Source organism: Nannospalax galili, unplaced genomic scaffold (genome assembly GCF_000622305.1).
Source record: "Nannospalax galili isolate Female #2095 unplaced genomic scaffold, S.galili_v1.0 scaffold461, whole genome shotgun sequence".
Classification (NCBI taxonomy): domain Eukaryota; kingdom Metazoa; phylum Chordata; class Mammalia; order Rodentia; family Spalacidae; genus Nannospalax; species Nannospalax galili.
In genome coordinates this window covers 5,308,132-5,328,706 of record NW_008349975.1, presented here as the reverse complement: position 1 = coordinate 5,328,706, position 20,575 = coordinate 5,308,132, and the positions used below count along the sequence as shown (strand labels likewise).

Below are 20,575 nucleotides of genomic sequence, written 5' to 3'. Positions count from 1 at the left end.
TCATTTAATTTTATGTCTTATAGGGTTTATACAGAGTACAATATTGTATAACCGTATTAATTCAATGTAAACCTAAAAACTTACAGCTAATTTTGAAACAGATGCATCTTAGCTCAGGCAATTGTTATTGAATATGTCAATGCTGTTGTAATGAAATGCTTCTTCTAATTATATGGTTATTAAATAAATAATTTTAAAAAATTCCTTGCCTTGTTTTAGTAAAGAGCTCCTGCACAGTGTTCATAAAGGTATTAATCATACAATACCACAACAGTGCTTATACAAGAAATGCATATGGAATGCTGTTTCATATTCCACAACACTATTATGGATAGGGTTGGATACTGCATTTACTAACAGAAATCATCATCTAATTGTAATTTTCTGAATTACGGCTTGTTCACAGCCAGCCCTCTTACAGCAGACTGTGGTGCACTATGTACTATTCTTTTATAGTATATTCTACTTTCATAAACCAATGAATCCCTAAAGTTTCATGAACTGCCTGGTGATCATACATGCACTATGACTAAAATTCATAGGGAATTATGATCATGCAAAGCTGATTGTTATAGAAAACTGTAAGAAATTTTCAAGCGGGCTTCTTGCTATGTGTTCTCTAAAATGCAGACTAGTACTATGGGGAGAAAACAAGTCAAAAATGAAGGCTACATTGCTATCTCCTGTCACAGGCCTGCCACCTTACCCAAAGATCACAGTTCTTTGACAGAGCCATCCATTCCCCTAAAAAACATAGGTTGGGAGTGTTTCTTTAAAATATATATATATAACTTAAAACTATATTGTGATAATGGGATACAGTTGATTTTAGGTTGCTAAGTTCAGATTCCAACAGCTGATCTGCTAGTGACACTGAATGGTTACATATAATAGTTGTTAGGGCTGAGGAAATTGGAAGCAAGCAAGCCAGTACTTTTTTTCCCCCCACTCATATACTGAGATAGGTGTTCTCCAGGGATGGTACTAGTTCACATAGCTTGACGACATGATTGCCCTTGTTTAGCACTTCATGGAACACTACTAACAGCCTTGCACTGAGAAATGATTCTCTCCTTATCAGTCGTGTGGGGAACACTTGATAATCTCCTCTTTCATCCTACAGAAATAAATCTACACCTAACACTACAGAATCAATAACATATCAATGTTTCTAACTACTCTGCATGGATTGCACTGTGTACAACTCTGTCCAAAGCCAAGAGTTTTAGATCATATCAGTCTACTGCAGCAATAATGTAGCCTGCAATACGTCATTACTGCATGAATCAGGAGGCATATGCTGATATTATGAATTCCAGACTGAAACCATGAAGTGACAGTGTTGCCCAATGACAGAAGCTGCTGACAAGAAAGAGCACACCTCAATGGAACAGCAATTACAGGAACCTGAAGAACTCTAAATACATGGCAGATGAAATATACTAAATAACAATCACACAGTCAAGTCATCTCTTTGGGAGCATTATTCACCTTCAGTTAGAAGCACAGGGCCCAGTTCTTTCCTTTTATTGTGGTAAATGTTAAACATCTTAATGAAACATTAAAGAATTCATGGGGGGCCAGAGAGATGGCTCAGTGGTTTAGAGCAGAGGATGCTCTTACAGAGGACCTGGGTTTGATTCCCAGCACCCACATAGTGGCTACAAGCTGTCCTTAAGTCCAGTTCAAGGGGAATTTGATGCCCTCTTCTGACCTCCGAAGTCATTGCATGACATGCATGCACTTATATACATGCAGGTAATATACTCATTCACATTTTAAAATGAGATTTCAGGAAGCAAAATCCATCTTCACAGTTTGTAAAAAGTTAAGCTAAACTCTGAAAACACACACTGAGATTTGACAGACATATTAACTCATAGATCTTTTCATTTTCCTTAAAAAATTAAATACATGGTTATGCAATTAAGTCGTCACCATCAAGTCAATACAGGCTATAAATGGTTTGCCCGTTTTTGCCAATATATTATCCATGCATTCCCATAAGAACTCTGAAAAAGTGGAGAACTTGGTATGACTGTGAGAAGTTTTTGAATTCTGTAAGTTACCAAATACCATTCAAAGCTTTAGGAAAAGAAAGAAGATACAAAAATTTAAAAATCTAGTGATGCATTTAAACCAACTAGAGCCTATCACAAATATAAAATAATTTATATCACTGAAAGCAATGAACATTTGTTAACAAAAGGGGACTAGTAACACAGGAAGTCTGAGAACAAGAACAGATGTGTGGCTCAAACGTACTAAACCCTGTTAGCCAACCAATATTTTTTAAGAGAAACAAATCAACTAGCCTCTGAGTAATAATGACATCACAATTTATTCTTCTTGAGCTTATTACTTTCCATGATAGAATATCAACCTCTCATAGTTGAGCTCTCTTAAACATAGAGCACTTCTACATGATTAAATGTGACACTTGACAGGCTACAAGAAGAGCCTTCCACAAATCTTTAAACATGGACTGACAAGATGTATTGTACAGGTTTATCTTACCGTAAAGCTTTTGGGCCAAAGTACATAAAGAGCTCCTTCCCCAAAGTTTCTACGCCACTGTAAGCACACCCATTAAACAGTCTCAAGAAATTCCAGTCAAAATCCTCATTGTTATTCACTGCAGCAACCTAGTAAAAAATATATACATATGTAAACACACATACAAACTCTAAACAAAATTACAATGTGATTGTTAAATGTATTCCTACTACTTCATGCCCAGACATATTCCAACAACAACAAAAAATAATCCATAAGAAGTCAAATAATGCAATCATCTACATATAATTTGTCAAGCTACTATGTAGTCACTGGAAAGTAGTTAAAATTTTTAATTGGGAAAATAAAAGAAATTGGTAGGTAATTAAAATGATATTTTTCTAAGACCATATATAAATAAAGCTTTGCACATGCGACATCATGGGAAAGCTATGCAAATGCTGTCAAACTAACAACTAGAATATCACTTCTTCTGTTTCCCAAACAATATATATTCATGTTCCCTGAAAAACTATTCAGATTAAGCTGTTAAAAATGATGGTTAAAATATAAAAACAAAATTCTTTAGCTCTACTGATAAAATTTTAGGCAAGTAAGGAATACTAGATCAAAATCCAAAATAAAAGTAGGAGAGACCTGGCAGCCTTAAAGCCAGTTTTCATCATAAATGCATTTATGAGACCTAAGGAATGAGAGACCTTCAGTTCCCATAGTCTTACCACAGGTAAGAAAGCCTGGGGTCTACTGGGTAGGAAAATCTAACCCAAGATCTGCCCCACTCAAACCACAGTGTCAACACAGGAAGAGTAAATCCATTTCCCCCTTTCCTCATCAGTCTCTCAAAACCAAACATTGCATGTATGGAATAGTATAAGAAAATTAATATAAACAATGGTAATGTTCTTAATCTGGGCAGTAGATAGATAGTATTTCTTATATCATGTTTTATTGTTTAGATATGATTTATAAGCACTGTTTAATTCATATTCAAAATTTAATAAAAAATTATAAATATCTATTGTAGATGATAAAATCAGTGTATATGATATCTAAACATTTTTAGTTGTATTTATGTGTGTATGCCTCTGTGAGTGTATGCACACGTGTACAGGTGCATGCACTACACATGCGCAGAGGCTAGAAAAAGGCATTGGATGTCCTTGAGAGCATTCTTTGCCAATTTTCCTTTGAGGTAGGGTCTGTCTCTGAACCTGGGGCTCCCATTTTTTCAACTTGAGTGGAAGACAGCTAGCCCCAGAGATCCTCCCCTCTCTGATGGGTTACAAACATTTGTAAGGGCACTGAGTTTCTTAGGTGGGTGCTGGGCTCTGAACTGGGGTCCTCAGGATTTTGGAGTAAGCCTCTTAACCACTCTAACTCCCCACACATTAACTCTTAATCTAGGATAATTTGTCATTTACCTCCAACTTCTTTTTCATTATTCTTAAATGGGCTATGAATGGTCAGAAGCTTCTAAATGAAGTAAGTAGTAGGGGTAGGGAAACAGTTCATCTTGTACTCAATTTTGGTGAAATCATGCTGTTCTATCATTTTATAGTGTCATTGCAAATGTTTAAGGTGATATGCCTATCTTACTAAACTAGTTTTTGTTTAAAAAACATACTGCTTATTTCTGAGAATAATAAGAAAATATTGAAGATTAAGAACTTTCTTCTACTATCCAATTTTATAATGGATATGGCTCATGCCAGAATTTTCCAACTGCCTAACATTCAGGGATCTTTAAAGGGCTTTAAGTTCCTCCTTTTGTAGTAAGTACTAGGGAATTAAACACAGGCTTGGAATGATTAAAAGTAAAAGCCTTCCAATTCTGCATAAATCATAGGAAGAAACTAGTGGATTCTAACATCAGGACCTATTGGTACAGATATCACCCAGTCCTCAGAACTTCAGCTTTTGATTTCTCTTTCTTAGATGAACTCAAGGGCCTATCAATGACTATCAAGTCCAGGAAGGCAGGCTTGAGACTCGGTGAGGAAAAAACATTCCTATCTGCTTTGCTTTTAAAAATGAATATGTGAATGTTTTGAATTGAGAAGAAGGGTTTTGCTTTTCTGCCTCATGGGGACTTCAAGCCACTTGTGTACACTTCAAGTCAAGTATAGACTACAATAACAGGTTTCAAGGTAAGTTTCCATAACAACCAATTAGTATGTACAAAAGTCTTGAAATTAGCTAAGATGCTTTTAAGATGGTGATATACAGAGCAGATATAGCTCTATGTTAAATAACTTCTGTCTAACTATAGATTGGATCACACTTTCAGGGTCTCAGATTTAAAGTCTTATTGTCATTTTAAACTTTCATTTATAAACGAATGGCTCAGAGCCTTGTTTCTCCACCATCCCCATGTCAACTATCTCTTATCCTGCCCTATAAATTCTTCATTAGGAACCGGTTTTAACCCAACTTTCTGAAGTTTTCTGTTAGGGCTTCCAGCGGAGTATAGCTGATGAACTTTATTCCAGCTAATATATACACACCACAACACACACACACCTCACAAACACACACACACACACACACACACATACACACACACACACACACACACACAGAGAGAGAGAGAGAGAGAGAGAGAGGGAGTCTAACAAGTCTAATAGGTTTCCCTACTTCTTGTTCAAAGAGAAACGGCTATCTAGGCTTTGAGCTAAATATTTTACACATTCATTACCAAACTTAACATCTCTCCAATATCTGATTCACTGATTAAAATTCTTTAGTCATCTGCCACATCACTGTTTATCACTATAGGGCCCTAAACCACTTTGGCCCACTTTCCCTTCTTCCTAAAATGGGAGATCACATGGCTAGATGCGCTGACTCACTACCCGTCTACTTATTCCATCAGGCTTTCTCTCCTTTACCCAATTCTGACTTGTTTTATAAAGGTTCTTGGCAAAGAGACACAGACAAGGTAACCTTGAAATAAATGATGCTGTCACAGTACCTAATAAAACAGTAAATGAGTCCCAACTGTCTCATGTGAAGTCTGTTCACATTGCTAAATTAGGAGCTTTGACAAGAACTTACACCATTTACGTAAAAACTGTAGAAGCCAACAAGTATGACAGTTCATGTGATTCCCTTGGCTTTGTCTACAAATCACATTCTGACAACCAAAGTGGTACATGACATCTAAAAAGACAATTCTCACCACTAAAAATGGACAATTCATGGCTGTTTAATTGGGTTACTTTATTTCAGAGAAGTTTATTGACCTACCTATATGTTTCAGGTTTTGTTCTAGGAGCTGGGGATGCATAAATAAGTAAAACAAATTAACCTACCCTGTTGTGATGGAGTTTATAATCCAGTAGGGGAAAAGACTAGTCAGCAAGTTTAAGAACACAGTTTCTTAAGACATTTGGAAAAGAAATGGAAATGAGAAAGAGATCAAGGTTGAGGGAGGGTGTAACAGGTTGCAGTACTAAAAGGGGAAACCATAATCTCGTTGAGGAATTGGCATTTGATTGAGCAAGTTTTAAATGAGCTGAGGGAGTGAGCCATAATTCAGGCAAGAGGAATGGTGGTGCAAAGGCCTTTGCTGTGTCACAGGCTAGTGTGGTCACTGCACAGTGAACAAGATGGGGGGATAGGACAGATAAATGAGTTTTGGTATTTAAAAGGAATCAGATTGTGCGCACCAAGAGGTTCAATTTAAGAGTGGCTTCTTCTCTGACAGTAATGGAGTGGAGCAAAAGTATGATCTACATTCGTATTTTAAATGTGCCCTGTGGCTGTTTGATAGAATTTTGACTGACACAGTTGAAGATAAAAGCCAAGAAATTACTTAAAAGACATTGCTAAAAATCTAGCCAAAAGATGAGAATCTGAACCAGTAGAGATGGTAGAAGGAGTAATAATGGCCAGATTTTTTAACATATTTTGAAAAGCAAGCAGAGCATTTGTTGATGGATTGAATGTATGGAGCAGGGCAGACAGGGGTCTAGGATAATTGGCTTTGGGCCTGAATTAACAGGAGAGAGAAAAGCCACCAAAAGACTTGAGGAGAGCAGAACTGGGAGGGGAAGCATGGGTTTGGATTTAGGCAGGTTAAGGTTGAGATGTCTATTAGGAAAACATCAAGAAGACAGATATGGAAGTCTGGTGTTTAGGAGATATATTGAGCTGAAGTCATAAATTTCTTGAGAGATCTGCACAGAATTCATGTCTAAAATTGCAGTGTTAGATGAAATAGAGAGGATTATGTGCAGATAAAGAGCAAAGGCCCAGTTTATTGGGAATGAGAAGAACCAGCCAAGAAGTCTTAAGATGTCAGGGAAAAGAGGACAAGGAGGCAACAAAGGAGACTAAGTGGGCAGCTAGCAACCCAAGAGCAAAACCAAACAAGTGTGGCATCCCGGAAGCCCATGGAAAACGTTTCAAGGAAGAGGGCATGCCAAAGGTCACTGAAAACCAAGCAAAAAGAAGACTGGTTTGGACCCTAGACTCCGCCACATAAGAGCAATTACTGACAAGAGTTTTAAAGATGTGATGGGGGAAAAAAAACTAGTTTGAGCACCAGGTTTCAGAGGTAATATAGAATAGAAATTACTGTAGGAAAGCAGAGTGACTACACATTATTTATAGAATACAGAAATGGGGGAATATGAGAAGTTGAGATAAGGAAGGTTTTGTTTGTTTCAAGATGATACATGCTTATGTATTGATGGACAAGAGTCAGTAGAGGAAACCAGTCACCAGAGAGAACAGCTGCATCATCATCCTTAATAGGCAAGAAGAGATGGTATATTAGTTACTTTTCTGTTGTGCTAAAACACCATGACCATGGTAAGTCACAGAAGAAAGAGTTTATTTGAGCTTACAGTTCCAGGATAAGAGTCCATAATAGGGGCTGGAGAGATGGCTCAGAGGTTAAGAGCACTGACTGCTCTTGCAGAGGACCTGGGTTTGATTCCCAGCACCCACATGGTGGCTACGAATCATCCTTAACTCCAGTTCCAGGGGAATCTGAAGTCCTCTTCTGACCTCTGTGGCATTGCATGACACAGGTGCACTCACATACATGTAGGCAATACACTCATAACTTAAAATAAAAATAATAAATATTTTTTTAAAAAAGAAAAAGAGTCCATAATGGTGGGTGATGCATGGCAACAGAGGTGACCAGAGCAGAAAAAACAGAGCAATAACATCTTCAAGCAGGCACAGGAAACACAGAGAGACAGGAAAGCCAGCAAGGCTTAAGCACTCTCAAAGCCCACCCCCAGTGATAAGCACCTCCTAAAACTTCCAAAAACTGCCACCAGCTGGGGACAAACTGGACAAATACTTGGAACCTATAGGGTACATTCTCATTGAAACAACCACAGAAGGTTCAAGGTCAAACATCGTATATTGGTCTCCATGGAAACAGGGATAGTTTAGTATCAGGATGGAGGGCAGACAATACAGGTACAAATGCTGGTCAGCAGGTACTTGTGGTTGTGTAAATTACCTTATGACTGATTCCATTTTCTTAGTCAAATGGAAAAGTAATTCATCTGCAGAGAGACATGCAGGCTCCAGGATTCTGGATCCTCTAAAATTACACATAGCACGTAATAATATTACTCTGGTCTCATAATTCTTAGTTTGAGGCCAATGCTCTCACATAAATGGTGTCACTAGCTCCATCTTAGCATCTGAAGTCTGCCAAGAAACCTCTATGAAAAAGATACCATTGAAATCTCAATGGATAGGACATATGCTATTCCTAGTTAAACTGACTAAGTTTCATTAGTTAATTAATCTTATTGAAAGAAAATGCTTAGTTATGTTTACTACTTAATATAGTGTTTACTCAGGTCATAACTCCCCTGATTTTTCATTTTATCTTATGGGTTTGGAAAATCCAGTCAATGTCTTGTGGATGTTTTCTACACTGTAAAGATAACATTCTACTGTCAGAACACTGAAATTTGATTCAGCACAAATGTACTGTTGTTTTTATTTGCAAGTAAAATTTATGACAGTTTTTGGTACTATTTAATGCTAAATCACCAGTTTATACACATTTCGGAAGGAGTACATTAAAAAGAAAACAGAAAAATAAGAGTTTTCAAAGGAAATCTCAACATCTTGCTCAAATACTAAATATATCCAGGATGTTAGTCTGTAATGGAGAGAGCCAAACCTTCTTCATCCTGATGTCAATTCTAGGTTTTTCTCAGGGAGTTCCTAACTATACGCTAGCTGAATCAATAGGGTCCCTGCCTCGGGACTGCATAGAACACACAGGGTGGAGAATTTGGTTCCATGTTTAGCTTATGAAGAACACATAAAACAGCACCCATGGTCAACACTCAGGGGTGGGTTTCAACAAATTCTTGTTGCCCATCCCTGTACAACTCCCCCTACCCAATGATCAATCCTTCAAGGCAGCAAGGTTTGTCCTAGAGCAGATATCTACATATTCAAATCTACTGGTAACTATCAAAAATAATGAAAAAGATTGAAACATGGAAAATTTAGCCATTTAGTATTATGAAAGAAAGCCTCAGTGGATTGTCCTTCATTCCTTTATGGCTACTAGATCACTTATTAACAACTCAGAGGGGACCACATGCCCTTGCAAATCAATTCTGTTGGGCTTAGGAGAAGGAATCCAAAAATATAAAGGCCAATATACTTAAAATGCATGAGACCATTATATATCTTCACACAGCTGTCAGTGAAAAGTGAAATATGTTGTCTTGGTTGATGGAGCCTCAAAGTCAGCCTCAAATAAAATCTTCAAAGGTACAACACATACCTCACTTGCTCTACTGGTATTTTATCCTATTGTACATAGCTGAAAACAATATACAATATGACATAAAAAACTGAAAACGGTTATGAAATTAAAAGGTCTACCAATACTGAAAAAATGTTTATGGTCCAATGAACATGAAAATTATAACATAGGTAGTGGCAGAGGGCAGAACGAACACACATTCTTTTACTTGTGGAAATACAATGACCTGAAACTATCAAATGACTTCAATATAGCAGAAAACCACCCAGCAACAGATGCTGCATGACCTTGGCTCGAATATGTTTAAAAGAATTACTTATTAAGTACCTGATGAGGTATTTGGGAATTAAAATGAAATGTTGACATAATTTCTTCCTTGCTTACATATGCAGTTTATAAATCTCTCTGGTCCTCACACTTTCCTACCTACCTGGGGAGCTGAATAATCTTCAGGGTTCCTGCTGGCCACACTTCACATAGTGTTTTCTAAGCCACTGTCTTGGTACTTATTACACTGAATTATTATTATATGCATTTCTCCTTATCTAAATAAGCTCCTTGGGAACAGTAGCCCCTGTTTAGCTAATATTCCCAAGGGTTTTATACAATGTCTGGAGACATTTTTAACATTTATGGAATTAAAAAGACCTTTCCTCCCTTCCCTCCTAAAACCAACAGTGGCTTTAAAATACAGACCACCTTCTCCATGATCATTTTATATTCCCGTTACTGAGATTTCTCTACAAAAAACTCTGTTGGATCATGTGTTTCATCTCATTCATAATCTCTTAAATGCCTGTATTTTATTTTCTAATTATCTGTAGTGGAGTAGATTTAAGTACAAGTAGACAAAATTCTTATGACTACCAAAACCTGTATGGAAGTTCTATTTTACTCAATTTTCCCATAAAATAAAGAGAACTTTATGGGCAATTGTGCAATGATCGACTTATGTTCAGCAACCAGTCCCCAAAGAACCCCATTCCGTTTTGTATTTGTTTGGATATGTCCTCTAAGCATTTAAATAATTGCCTGAAAAAGTGTACTCAAATCATTTTTGGAGGGAAATGATACATGAAGATCATTTTAAAATTTTGGTTATCCATCATGCAGGTGTTTTATCCAAATCAGCTGATTCCCAGGACACTGTCATTTCTCAATTAACCAGCTCTACATAAAACTTGGGACAATATCAAATTTTCATCTATCCTTGACTATCAAAAGTCTCTACACATATTCTTCACTGCTTTTTAAAAACTTCCATTTTTTAAAAGAAATTCTGTTTTAGCAGTGATGGTCTGTAATACCTATTTTGTGAGCTATTGTGTGCAAACTGGGCAAGGCTTTTGCAATAAGCCTAAGATATTTATAAGATATTCACTGTCCTGCTGTGGAATTCAGGGTCATCACCTCTTTCTCTAAGCTTCTGCTGCCCAGACAAATTCAAAAATTAATTTCCAGAAGCCTATTATCTTTGCTATAACTACACACAATTGTCCAATATGTACTTGACTTTCTCATGTTGACCCCTGTAATCCTGTTACTGTGTTATTTGGACATTTGAACCTTTTTTTTTCCTCAAAAATAGAGATGAAAATCTTCATTGCCACAATTTTAAGTATGATTGAGTAGGGTTCACCTTCCCATTTCCGAGCGGCTTAATAATATGAAATCTTCAAAACAACATAAATGTTCAGAGACATCACATGATTTATTGCACTGATTACCATTTATCCTGCCTATCCACATGTAACGAGGAGGATGAACTTTTCAGAACAGAATAAGACTTTCATAGATAAAATGCTCCATTCACTTTCACATTCTCTGTAATACAGTTTTTTTAAATTAGGGGCCACTTTTCCATCAATCTAAACCCTGAAAAATTCTTAATTTCCAAGTGGTCTTTGAGATCCAAAATAAATATCTTTAGGACCATATATGAAAACATTCTACACCTTCGAAAGCTTACCCAGAGTTTAAATACTTTGTTTTTTATTTGAGAATATCAAATGACCACACACTCTTCATAAGGGAATAGAGTATTCCAACATAAGTGAGCCTGATGAGAAAGTACTGATCCATGAGAAAAAGGAACAATTACAAGGATGTCTGTTTTGGTATATACTAAGCTAAGAGTTTTATAGGTCCCCTAACTTAATCTGAAATCAAATAAATTAAGATGTGGCGTATAAACATCTCCAGATGAAGATGTACCAAAGGAGTAGGAATTCACAGTAAAGATGATCAGACGTTCTTGACAGCATCTGCAACAGTACTGGGTAAAAGCCACATGGCCAAGGACAAGTCATGTCTCTTACAAATAACAGAATCTATTCTTTGCCATCTTTCTTTTCATGACTCTATATAATGCTGGGTGCTAAGAATATGAGTCATTAAGGAGAAGTCATTACCAGTATCCGTTTATGAAGACAGAAAGTATATGATGCACACTCTATACATTATTTAGGGAATCCCCTTGGATTATTTAAATGAATCCCTGTACATGATCTCATCCAGTCAAATAATGGCAATAAAAATACCTACGATTTTCTTTCTACTTTGAGCAAGGGGAAGGTTGGAGGGAAACTTTTACCATGGGGCTTCTGCTATTTTTATGTAGTAGGCAATTCCAAATGATATGTCCAATAAAAGGCATACATGCTCATGAGAGACTAAATGGAATGTATTTTTAAATCCTTAATTATTTGACATTATTCAAGATTTTGCTTTTCTCCATCCATCCAACTTTTATTAAATGCCTAATCTGTTCATCATATTCTAAAGAGTATAGATGAATAAGTGTAAGTAACATATTAAATAAATGTAGCAAATCTTAAAGAGTCATTGGAATAACCAGGGAATCACGTTTCCATGAGTTGAATGCTTATAAATGACATTTGATATTCTTTGTAAAAGGTGGTAGGAAACACATGCAGATTACACGCTGATTTCAGGAAAATACTGTATCCACTCAACAATTGAAATTGGAGAATTGAATCTTCAAAGCTCATCAGCCAGACATGTTCATTTACATTCTGATATTGTTTGTTTCTTACCATAAGTTTCCGCAAGCTCCATCGTACTTTTAGGCAATGTGCTTGCACAACTGCATAATCTTATGCTGACAAGACAGTGGATTAAAACCTAGAGAAATAATACAGTGGGTGGATGACTGGCAGATGCTGAAATCTTCTATGGCTAAGCCCTCTTCTTCAAAATAACACTCCGTTATAACTGGGGGAGAGGCATTAGTTTGTTTCCTATGGACTTTAAACTGGAACAAAGAGGAATGCTATATAACAGAGTAATTGGCTCATTATTGCAGTAGCTACCGAGGTAAGACAGCTTCTGTTCAGTTTTAGAATAATGATTATCTGAAGTTTGAATCTTTTAGGTGGCCAATTAATATTTCTTTAGCTCTTCTTTGTCATTTTTTTCAGTTTATTGTACTGTAAAGAATACAGTATGAAGTTATTTTTTTAAATGCTGCTTTGAGAAAAATAATCATTTAAAGCCAGCAGACAAAACATTAAATAGTTTTAGCTCTCTGGCATATATGCCTAAGAAATGGGATCATCTGTTACAATAATGAACTTGCCAAATATTTGTGACAATCTACCATGTTTTAATGAAATTTAGTATAGATCCAACCTCCTGCTTAAATGCAAAATACTCTTCACATTTACAAAGGTTATTATTATGCTTTTTAGATCAAAGGCCTAGAAAATGAAGCTATGACATCCTATTTAGAATTTTACCAATAGTCACAGGAGATTATTAATTCAATATTGATTTTCAAATCTAGTGTCCATAGAACCAGATTCTTCATCCTAAACACAAGGACCTATTCCAATTTTTAATTCATCTTTATATTAAAGCATCAAACATAATGGCTTTAAATACAGGGCCATTTATTTGCGGGCTATAGCTCATTGAGAAGTGTTGCCAAATGATTCAAAGCATTGCTCAACCATTAATGAAGCATCTATATTAGGTTATCAGGATGCACTCTAATGCTGTTTGAACATAGGAATGGAAGCTACTGGAAGGGAATTAGTAGAGTAGATAATAAACTGAAGTGAACAGACTTTATATGGTAGTAAACACTGCAAAAACCCAACGCCATACTTCTTTAGCTAATTACTCATCACACATGTACAGAGCCTTATGGTATACCATTGTATTAACCACTCTGTGGTGGTTTGAATGAAAATATCCCCCATAGGCTCCAAGTGTTTGGACATTCTGTCCTCAGTGGATGGAACTGTTTTGGGAGATTTTTAAAGGTGTGGCCTTCCTTGCTGGAGGAAGCAGGTTGCAAGATTTGAGAGTTCTTAAGCCTTGCCAGATTTCTAACCACTCTCTGCTTCCTGTGCCTGCTTGAAGATATGATAGCTCTGATTGTGCTCCACCCACCTCCTGCCACGAGGCCTTGAAGGACTCTAATCTCTCTGGAACCATAAGCTCAAAACTCTTCTATAAGTTCCCATGGTCACAGTGTTTTATCACAGAAACAGAAAAGTAATTAATACACACTCTGAATCTTTCATTATTGAGAAGCTATAACATCCATAAGAGTGCAAGCTTTGGAGTCTAAAAGATCAAACCCCGGCTAAAAACCTTACTACTTGTGGTCTTACTCATCTATTGAAGCTCATTTTGAAACTTACATTTATTTTCTGTAGTATCAGGCTTAATCCTTTATGACAGTATTTTTTTTATTTATTCATTTTTTTGTGTGTGTATGAGTGTTTTGCCTGCATTATGTAAATTCACCATGTGCTTGCAGTGTGCACAGAAGTCTGAAGAGAGCATCAGATCCCCTTGAACTGGAGTTACAGAAGGTTATTAGTAATCATATGGGTGCTGGGAACCAAACCTGGGTCCTCTCCAAGAGCACTCAGTGCTTTTAGCCACCAAGTCAGCTCTTCAGCCCTAATAGCATTATTTTTTCTTATGACAAACTATCCTTCATGTTTTGCCACAGGTAATCATAACATACTTAAAAGGATATGTTAAAACCATTTTGCCTAAATAAATACTAAAGAGGTGATGATTTAAAACATTACTTTGGTTTCTTGCAAAAAGAACTTTATTCCATTTTATATTCTAGCACATAGTATATCACAAGATATTACTGTTGAACGATATACATTATGGTTTCCATAAGGATGCTCATATCCTCTTCATTAATGAGCTCTCAGTCAATACTCCTGACAGAGTGACTGGCTTGCTCCACTGACGCTCCACCACCAGCACCTGAGCCCATGCTCCTCGCCTGGATCACTACAGCAGTCTAAATGAGGGAGCACTGCAGCAGTCTAAATGAGGGAGCACTGACTGCTCTGCCTTTCCTCCAGTCTTTCTTCCTCTTTAATACAGAGGGGACTTTTCAAAGTGCAAATGAATCCTATCACACTCCAAGGATTTTTACAGTGCCTAGGATAAACACCAAGTCCCTAATGTGGAGCCTTTGAGTTGGCTCAGCGGGTGATGGTGCCTGCCTCCAAGACTGAAGACCTGCATTTGATCCCTGCAACTCACATGTTGGAAGGAGAGAAATGACCTTGCAAGTTGTTTTCTGACCTCCACATGTGCACTGCAGCATGTGTATGTGCACCCACCCACAAACACACATACATACAAAAATTAAACTAAAAAAAAAAAAAAAAATCAAAGCCCCTAATGTGGTCTATGGAATTCTTTCTGATCTGCCTCCTACCAACCAATCACGTTTAATATCAAACCATCCTCTCATCTCATTCTCCCCTTTCCATCCATGCCAGTTTTCTTTCAGTCTTTGTCCTCTTCTCAAGCTTTTATTCTGCCTTGCGTGTTCTAGGGCCAACCTTCAGCCCGGGTGCTCTATATTTCCTAGCCACCCTTCATACATCAGCCTTGTTACTCCCCAAGGGAGACATCTCTGATCTCTCTGTATGTCCTTATAGAACCACATACCTCTCCTTCAGAAAACTATCAATTTGTAACTCTTTATGCTATTCTTTAATGAAGGGCCTACCTACAGCGCAGGTTCCACAAGGGGAAGATTTATTTCACTCTCCCCACATCTTGGGAGCTTTCAAAATTTTGCTGAATGAGTGACTTTCATCAACATTAATATTTTAAAGAAACCATTAAAATAGATCTCTATAGTACTCTGAAATAATAACGAGAAACATGATAATGAAAAAAAAAAAACAAGTACAGTGCATTTGCTGACATATCAAGTCAAAATACACAGAAGAGTGGTTCAGAAGAGTGGTTGTTAAAAGATCCAAAACTTACTCTTTTTCACAGTTTGAATATACATTTTTCTCAGACTTAGACCTCATTTCTTTCAAGTTGGGAGCAGATGTTAATTTCATAGCAGGCAACTTTTTCTTTCCAGGACCAAAGGCTACAAGGAAGCTTTGCAGGAGGAACTGAACCATAGCACAATATTGTATGTATCCATGAAATACAATCAACCACACATCTAAAGAGCTTTAAAAGCATGATGGCTTAATCAGAATATTTTTAGCCCAAGTTCTCAGCTCTTATCAAATGAATATCCAGCCATCTGCAAGCTTGCCTGAGTGGCAAGAAGCTGTGCATCAATTTACTTTACAAAGAAATCAACTCACTTGGACCGGAACTAAGTTTCACTGCCTGGTCATTAGATGGCAAAATTCAGTTGAGTGAGAAGTTAGTGCTAAATTTTCCATGTGCAACTTTAGAATTATATATTACTTGTCTCATACTTATCAACTGCAGATTAGGCAAGCAAAGAACTAGAATTTTATGTTAATAATTTACTTTCTTAAAAACGAAGAAAAAAAAAAAAACACCAGAGCTTGCACAAATTTGATGTTATTAACAGTAGAAAATATGGAGACCATCTTTTGCTGGTTTAAGGAGGTTAAGCAAGTGGCTTGGCATAAAACACTTTCAATGGTTTCTATCCCTGGGATCCAGCACCCAGGGATCAGCTCAGCTGGGACCCACATCTCCCGTGGGTGAGGATAAACCTTGGGAAACACAGGCCCGAGGCCACTGGGATCACAGTAGACATGATACTATGGATCCCAGAAACCTGGTGGTGTTTTCACTCCTGTCCCTCCGTCCCCTCCCCGGCCCCCCGCAGGTTCCAGGTTGGGATACTGGATAACCCACCTGCAAAGAGCCCTCAGCAAGGGAGGCTGCGGGAGGCGATGCGAGTCCCACCAGGCTCCGGAGAGCACTTCCGCGCACGCCGGTCACCGCCTGGCCCGGGCGCACTCGTGCTCGAATCTTCTCTCCATTCAGAGTACAGCCTGGTCCTTCCACCATCCTTCTAGCCCTTACCGAGACCAGGTAGTTGCAGGGCCCGCCGACAAAACCGGCGAGCAACTTAACTTTCCCGCGGAAGGAAAGTTCAAATCTCCCGCGCGCCCGGCCCCGCCCATCACCCCTCAAGCCCCTCCCAAATGCTGCCGACTCCTCCCCCCCGGCGCTGAGGGCTGCAGCACTCCTGCGGCGCATGCGTTGTAGCTCCTGGCTCCCCTGGACCTGGGGACTACTGAGGAAGCGCCAGAGGAGGATGGGAGGAGCTCACAGAGCTGTGCCTAACTGTAAGAGCAAAGGACACGGGGGACTTGAGGGCTTACAACGTCCGAGTTGTTCGAGCTACTCAGCCATGCACTTTTTCCCACCCGACTCTGAAATCAGTCGAAAGTCGGAAATCAAAGTCTGTCAGGCCTGTGATTTTGTACACCACGTACCAGTGTGAGAGGGAGGACAAAGTTTGATAGGACAAACAGCATTGATTCATCCTTTAGATTTAGCGTATCCTAGAAAAAGTGGTCTTGTATGCCGAATATATAGTTATAATATTGTCTGTATTCAAAACCTCTTGGCTTTTAGATAGCTGAGTAGGCTCTATCCAAAACCACGCATCCATTTTGTTTTGGCATGTTCTGAAGTGAAGGTTATTTGAATTTTTTTTCCTATATAAATTTGAGGGCAAGGCATAATCTTTGCAACTACTCACAACCCTAATCAAAGACGAATATTACATATATTATCCTTATGCCATAGAGTTCCGTAAGTTACAAAGAATTTACTCCTTTTTGAGTTGAACTATAGTACATTAAGACAATGTCAGTTTGTAAATGATTCCATAAAAGCCTAACATTGCTGCAGTTAAACTGAAAGAGTCAATATAAAGATTTAACTGGCCTGGCGTTGCGGTGCAGGCCTGTAGGCCCAGCACTTGGGAGGCACAGGCAGGCAGATCTCTGTGAGTTCAAGGCCTGCCTGGTCTACATAGTGAGTTCCAGGCCAGCTGGGGCTGCAGGACCCTGTCTCAAAAAAAGACCGCCCACCCCCCCAAAAAAAAGATTTAACTGATGACTTGAATTTTGGTGGGGAGTGATTAGTGTCTACCTCAGAGTCAGGATTCTTTCCATTCTTGTTCAGCTTTTGTTTGCTCTTTGAAATTGTCAATAATCAAGAGAGAATCCTGTTCCCCAAGTTCAAGTTTATTTCTAATCTCTACCCCTTGATGGAGGAATTTTTTTTTAAATTCACTTTCACTTTTTTCATATTTATTGTGATTAAATAAGTTGCATAATTTGTATGTAAAGGTTTCTGTGGGTCACATTTTGGCAGTTGTTTTGCTGGGTTGGTTGCAGTGCCACAGTTCTCAGAAGGTTACAGGAAAGGTGTTTAAGGGCAGCTAGAAGATGCACTTCTGAGATGATTCATTTATTAGGAGCAGGAGGCCTCTGTTTTCATCTTGACATTCTTCCCATGACCTGCTTCGCTGCTCTGGTGATGTGGTGACTGATTTACCCTGGAGTGTGTGATCTAAGAGAGAAGGCAAGGACATTGCAATACAATTTATTATCTAGTATCCTTGATCCATTTTGTGCTGCTGTAACAAAACACTTGAAATTGAGTTTATAATGAACAGAAATATATTTCTCATAATTCTAGAGGCTGAGAATTCCAAAATCACAGTGCTAATGGGCTGATTGTCTGGTGAGACTCAGTTTATGGTTCCAAGACAGTGCCTTCAGCATTGCATGTCTTCCCCAGGGGACTGTGATGCTGTGGCCTGTGTCCTCCAATGTAGAAGGCAGAAAATCAAAAGGGACATATTCCCTAGGTTAAAACCTTGAATAAGGACATCTAACCCCTTTCATGTAGAATACTTCCCCAAGGCCATACTACTGCAATTGGGATTAAGTTTTAGAATGAGTACTTATTTACTTAATGTGTATGAGTGTTTTGCCTGCATAAAAGTGTACCTGTGTGTGCAATACCCAGGGAGGCCAGAAGAGGATGTCATATATCTTGGAACTGAAGTTGCAGATGGTTGTTAGCTGTCATGTAAGTTCTGGAAACTAAACTTGAGTCCTCTTGAAAAACTGCCAATGCTCTCAATTGCTGAGTCATCTCTCCAGCCTCTCAGCATGAGTTCCAGTGGAAGGAAAAACACTGAAGCTATACCATCTAATCTGTTACAAACACTTGCTTCTTGCCCCATTCATAGAGGCCCAGTTGGGGTTCATTGAGCCACTGTCATTTTGTACAGTCCTTATAAAAAGGGCATTTAATTTATTTTTTAAGGGAAGAGGATCGAAGAAATTATGGATATATTTTTAAGCCATCAAAAAGCTTTTTCTAGCTGATTCATAATGCATTTCTCATTCTCTTTAGGTGTTGTATACTGGAATACATTCTAATCAAACATGATATTTCCTTAGGATTAGATTATAAGAGTTAAAGTTAGGGGACTAAAAGATTAAGTGACTTTAGTTATGTATTAATTGCTTTACTGTTTCTTTGATAAAACACTATGACTAAAGAAATTTATAGAAGGAAGAGTTTATTGGGCTTACAGTTCCAGGGGAATAAGAATCCACCATGGTAGGGAGGTGTGGTGGCAGAGGGGATCAGAGCAGAAACTGAGTGCTCACATCTTCAAGTAGGCAAAGGAAGCAGAGAGAAACAAACTTGAGATGGGACGAGGCTGTGAACTCCCAAAGCCCACCTCTAGTAACATGCTTTCTCCAGTATGGCCACACCTCCTAAAAGTTCTAGAACATTCTCCCAAACTGAACAAATCTTTAAATACTTGGAGCCTATGGTGCACTTACTCAAACCATCACAGTGACCCACACAGTCACACCAGAGTTTGTTCATAGGTGATTAGCCTTTGTTGAAACCTTGAATAAAGATAACTAATCCCATTCATTTTGATTCTTTAAAACATCTTTGTTCTTTATTCCTTACATCTAACCAAGAGCAGAATACAAATATGCATTTTCAGGGACTCTATTAAAACAGTCCCTTGTTGCAAACAAAGTCTGGCAAAGACATGGTACTTTTTAATGTAGACTGTTGGTAGCCTCTGAACTACCTTTCCCCCTGTATTTTCTCTTTGATATTGTTATCCAAAATAATCTTCTTCAAGGTTTCCTCTTATGCACATGTTATTAAATTCTCAATAATTCACTTTCTTCAGATATGCAGTAAGAATACCTTTATATTGTTTGGAATGGAGTTTGTACTTTCTAAAACTTTGCTGAGGCCTAATTCCACAATATAATGATATTGAGGTTGAGGGCCTTAAAGAATCATGGGTAGACATTTAGAATGGATTAATGTTCACAAAACAGTTCTGGCTCTCCTGGGGGACTGTAGTAGTATTTTTAAGAACTGGTTGTTGAGTCAGTGAGATGGTTCAACAAATTATGGCACTTCCTGCCAAACCTGCACATGGTAGAAGGAGAGAACCAATTCAGGCAAGATGTCTTTTGACCTCCACATGTGCTCCATGACATGCACAAATGGACACAAATAAATATACACACAGAAAATGAAATGAATAGGGACTGGAGTGATGGCTCAGCAGTTAAGAACACTGGCTGTTCTTGCAGAAGACCTGGGTTCGAATCCCAGCACCCACATGGCAGTTAACAACTGTCCCTAACTCCAGTTCCAGGGGATCCAACAGCCTCTGCTGTCCTCCGCAGGCATTGCATGACATGGGTGCACTTACCTACACGCAGGCAATACATGCATTCACATTAAAAAAATAATACATTGTAGGAATAATATGGTTCCCTCTGGTTTTCGTGACTAGCTAGGCATTGTTTCTCTCTTGTATCGTCTCCCCCCTCTATCATGGTTTTCCCACTTAAGGTGCCTGCACTTTCCCCCCTTTCTTCCTTACTAATACCCTTGCTCCCATGATCCTACCTCTGTTGAACTGCTTCTTTCTCCTTATCCCCTAGGTTCCTCATATACCCTTCCCTCCCCCCTCCCCTAATC

At 38.3% G+C, this 20,575-nt stretch overlaps 1 protein-coding gene across 1 annotated transcript in view; it reads right to left on the bottom strand.

Annotated features, from left to right (window-relative positions):
- Neil3 (nei like DNA glycosylase 3) overlaps positions 1 to 16,691 on the bottom strand; it is a 47,425-nt gene extending 30,734 nt beyond the window's left edge. The window contains exons 1-2 of the mRNA XM_008847155.2: positions 16,430 to 16,691; positions 2,518 to 2,645 (exon numbers count right to left, since the gene is read on the bottom strand). Of these exons, the coding sequence (XP_008845377.1) occupies positions 2,518 to 2,645; positions 16,430 to 16,585 (284 nt within the window). The 5' untranslated portion in view covers positions 16,586 to 16,691. The remainder of the gene's footprint in view (positions 1 to 2,517; positions 2,646 to 16,429) is intronic.
- Between the last annotated feature and the right edge of the window lie 3,884 nt (positions 16,692 to 20,575).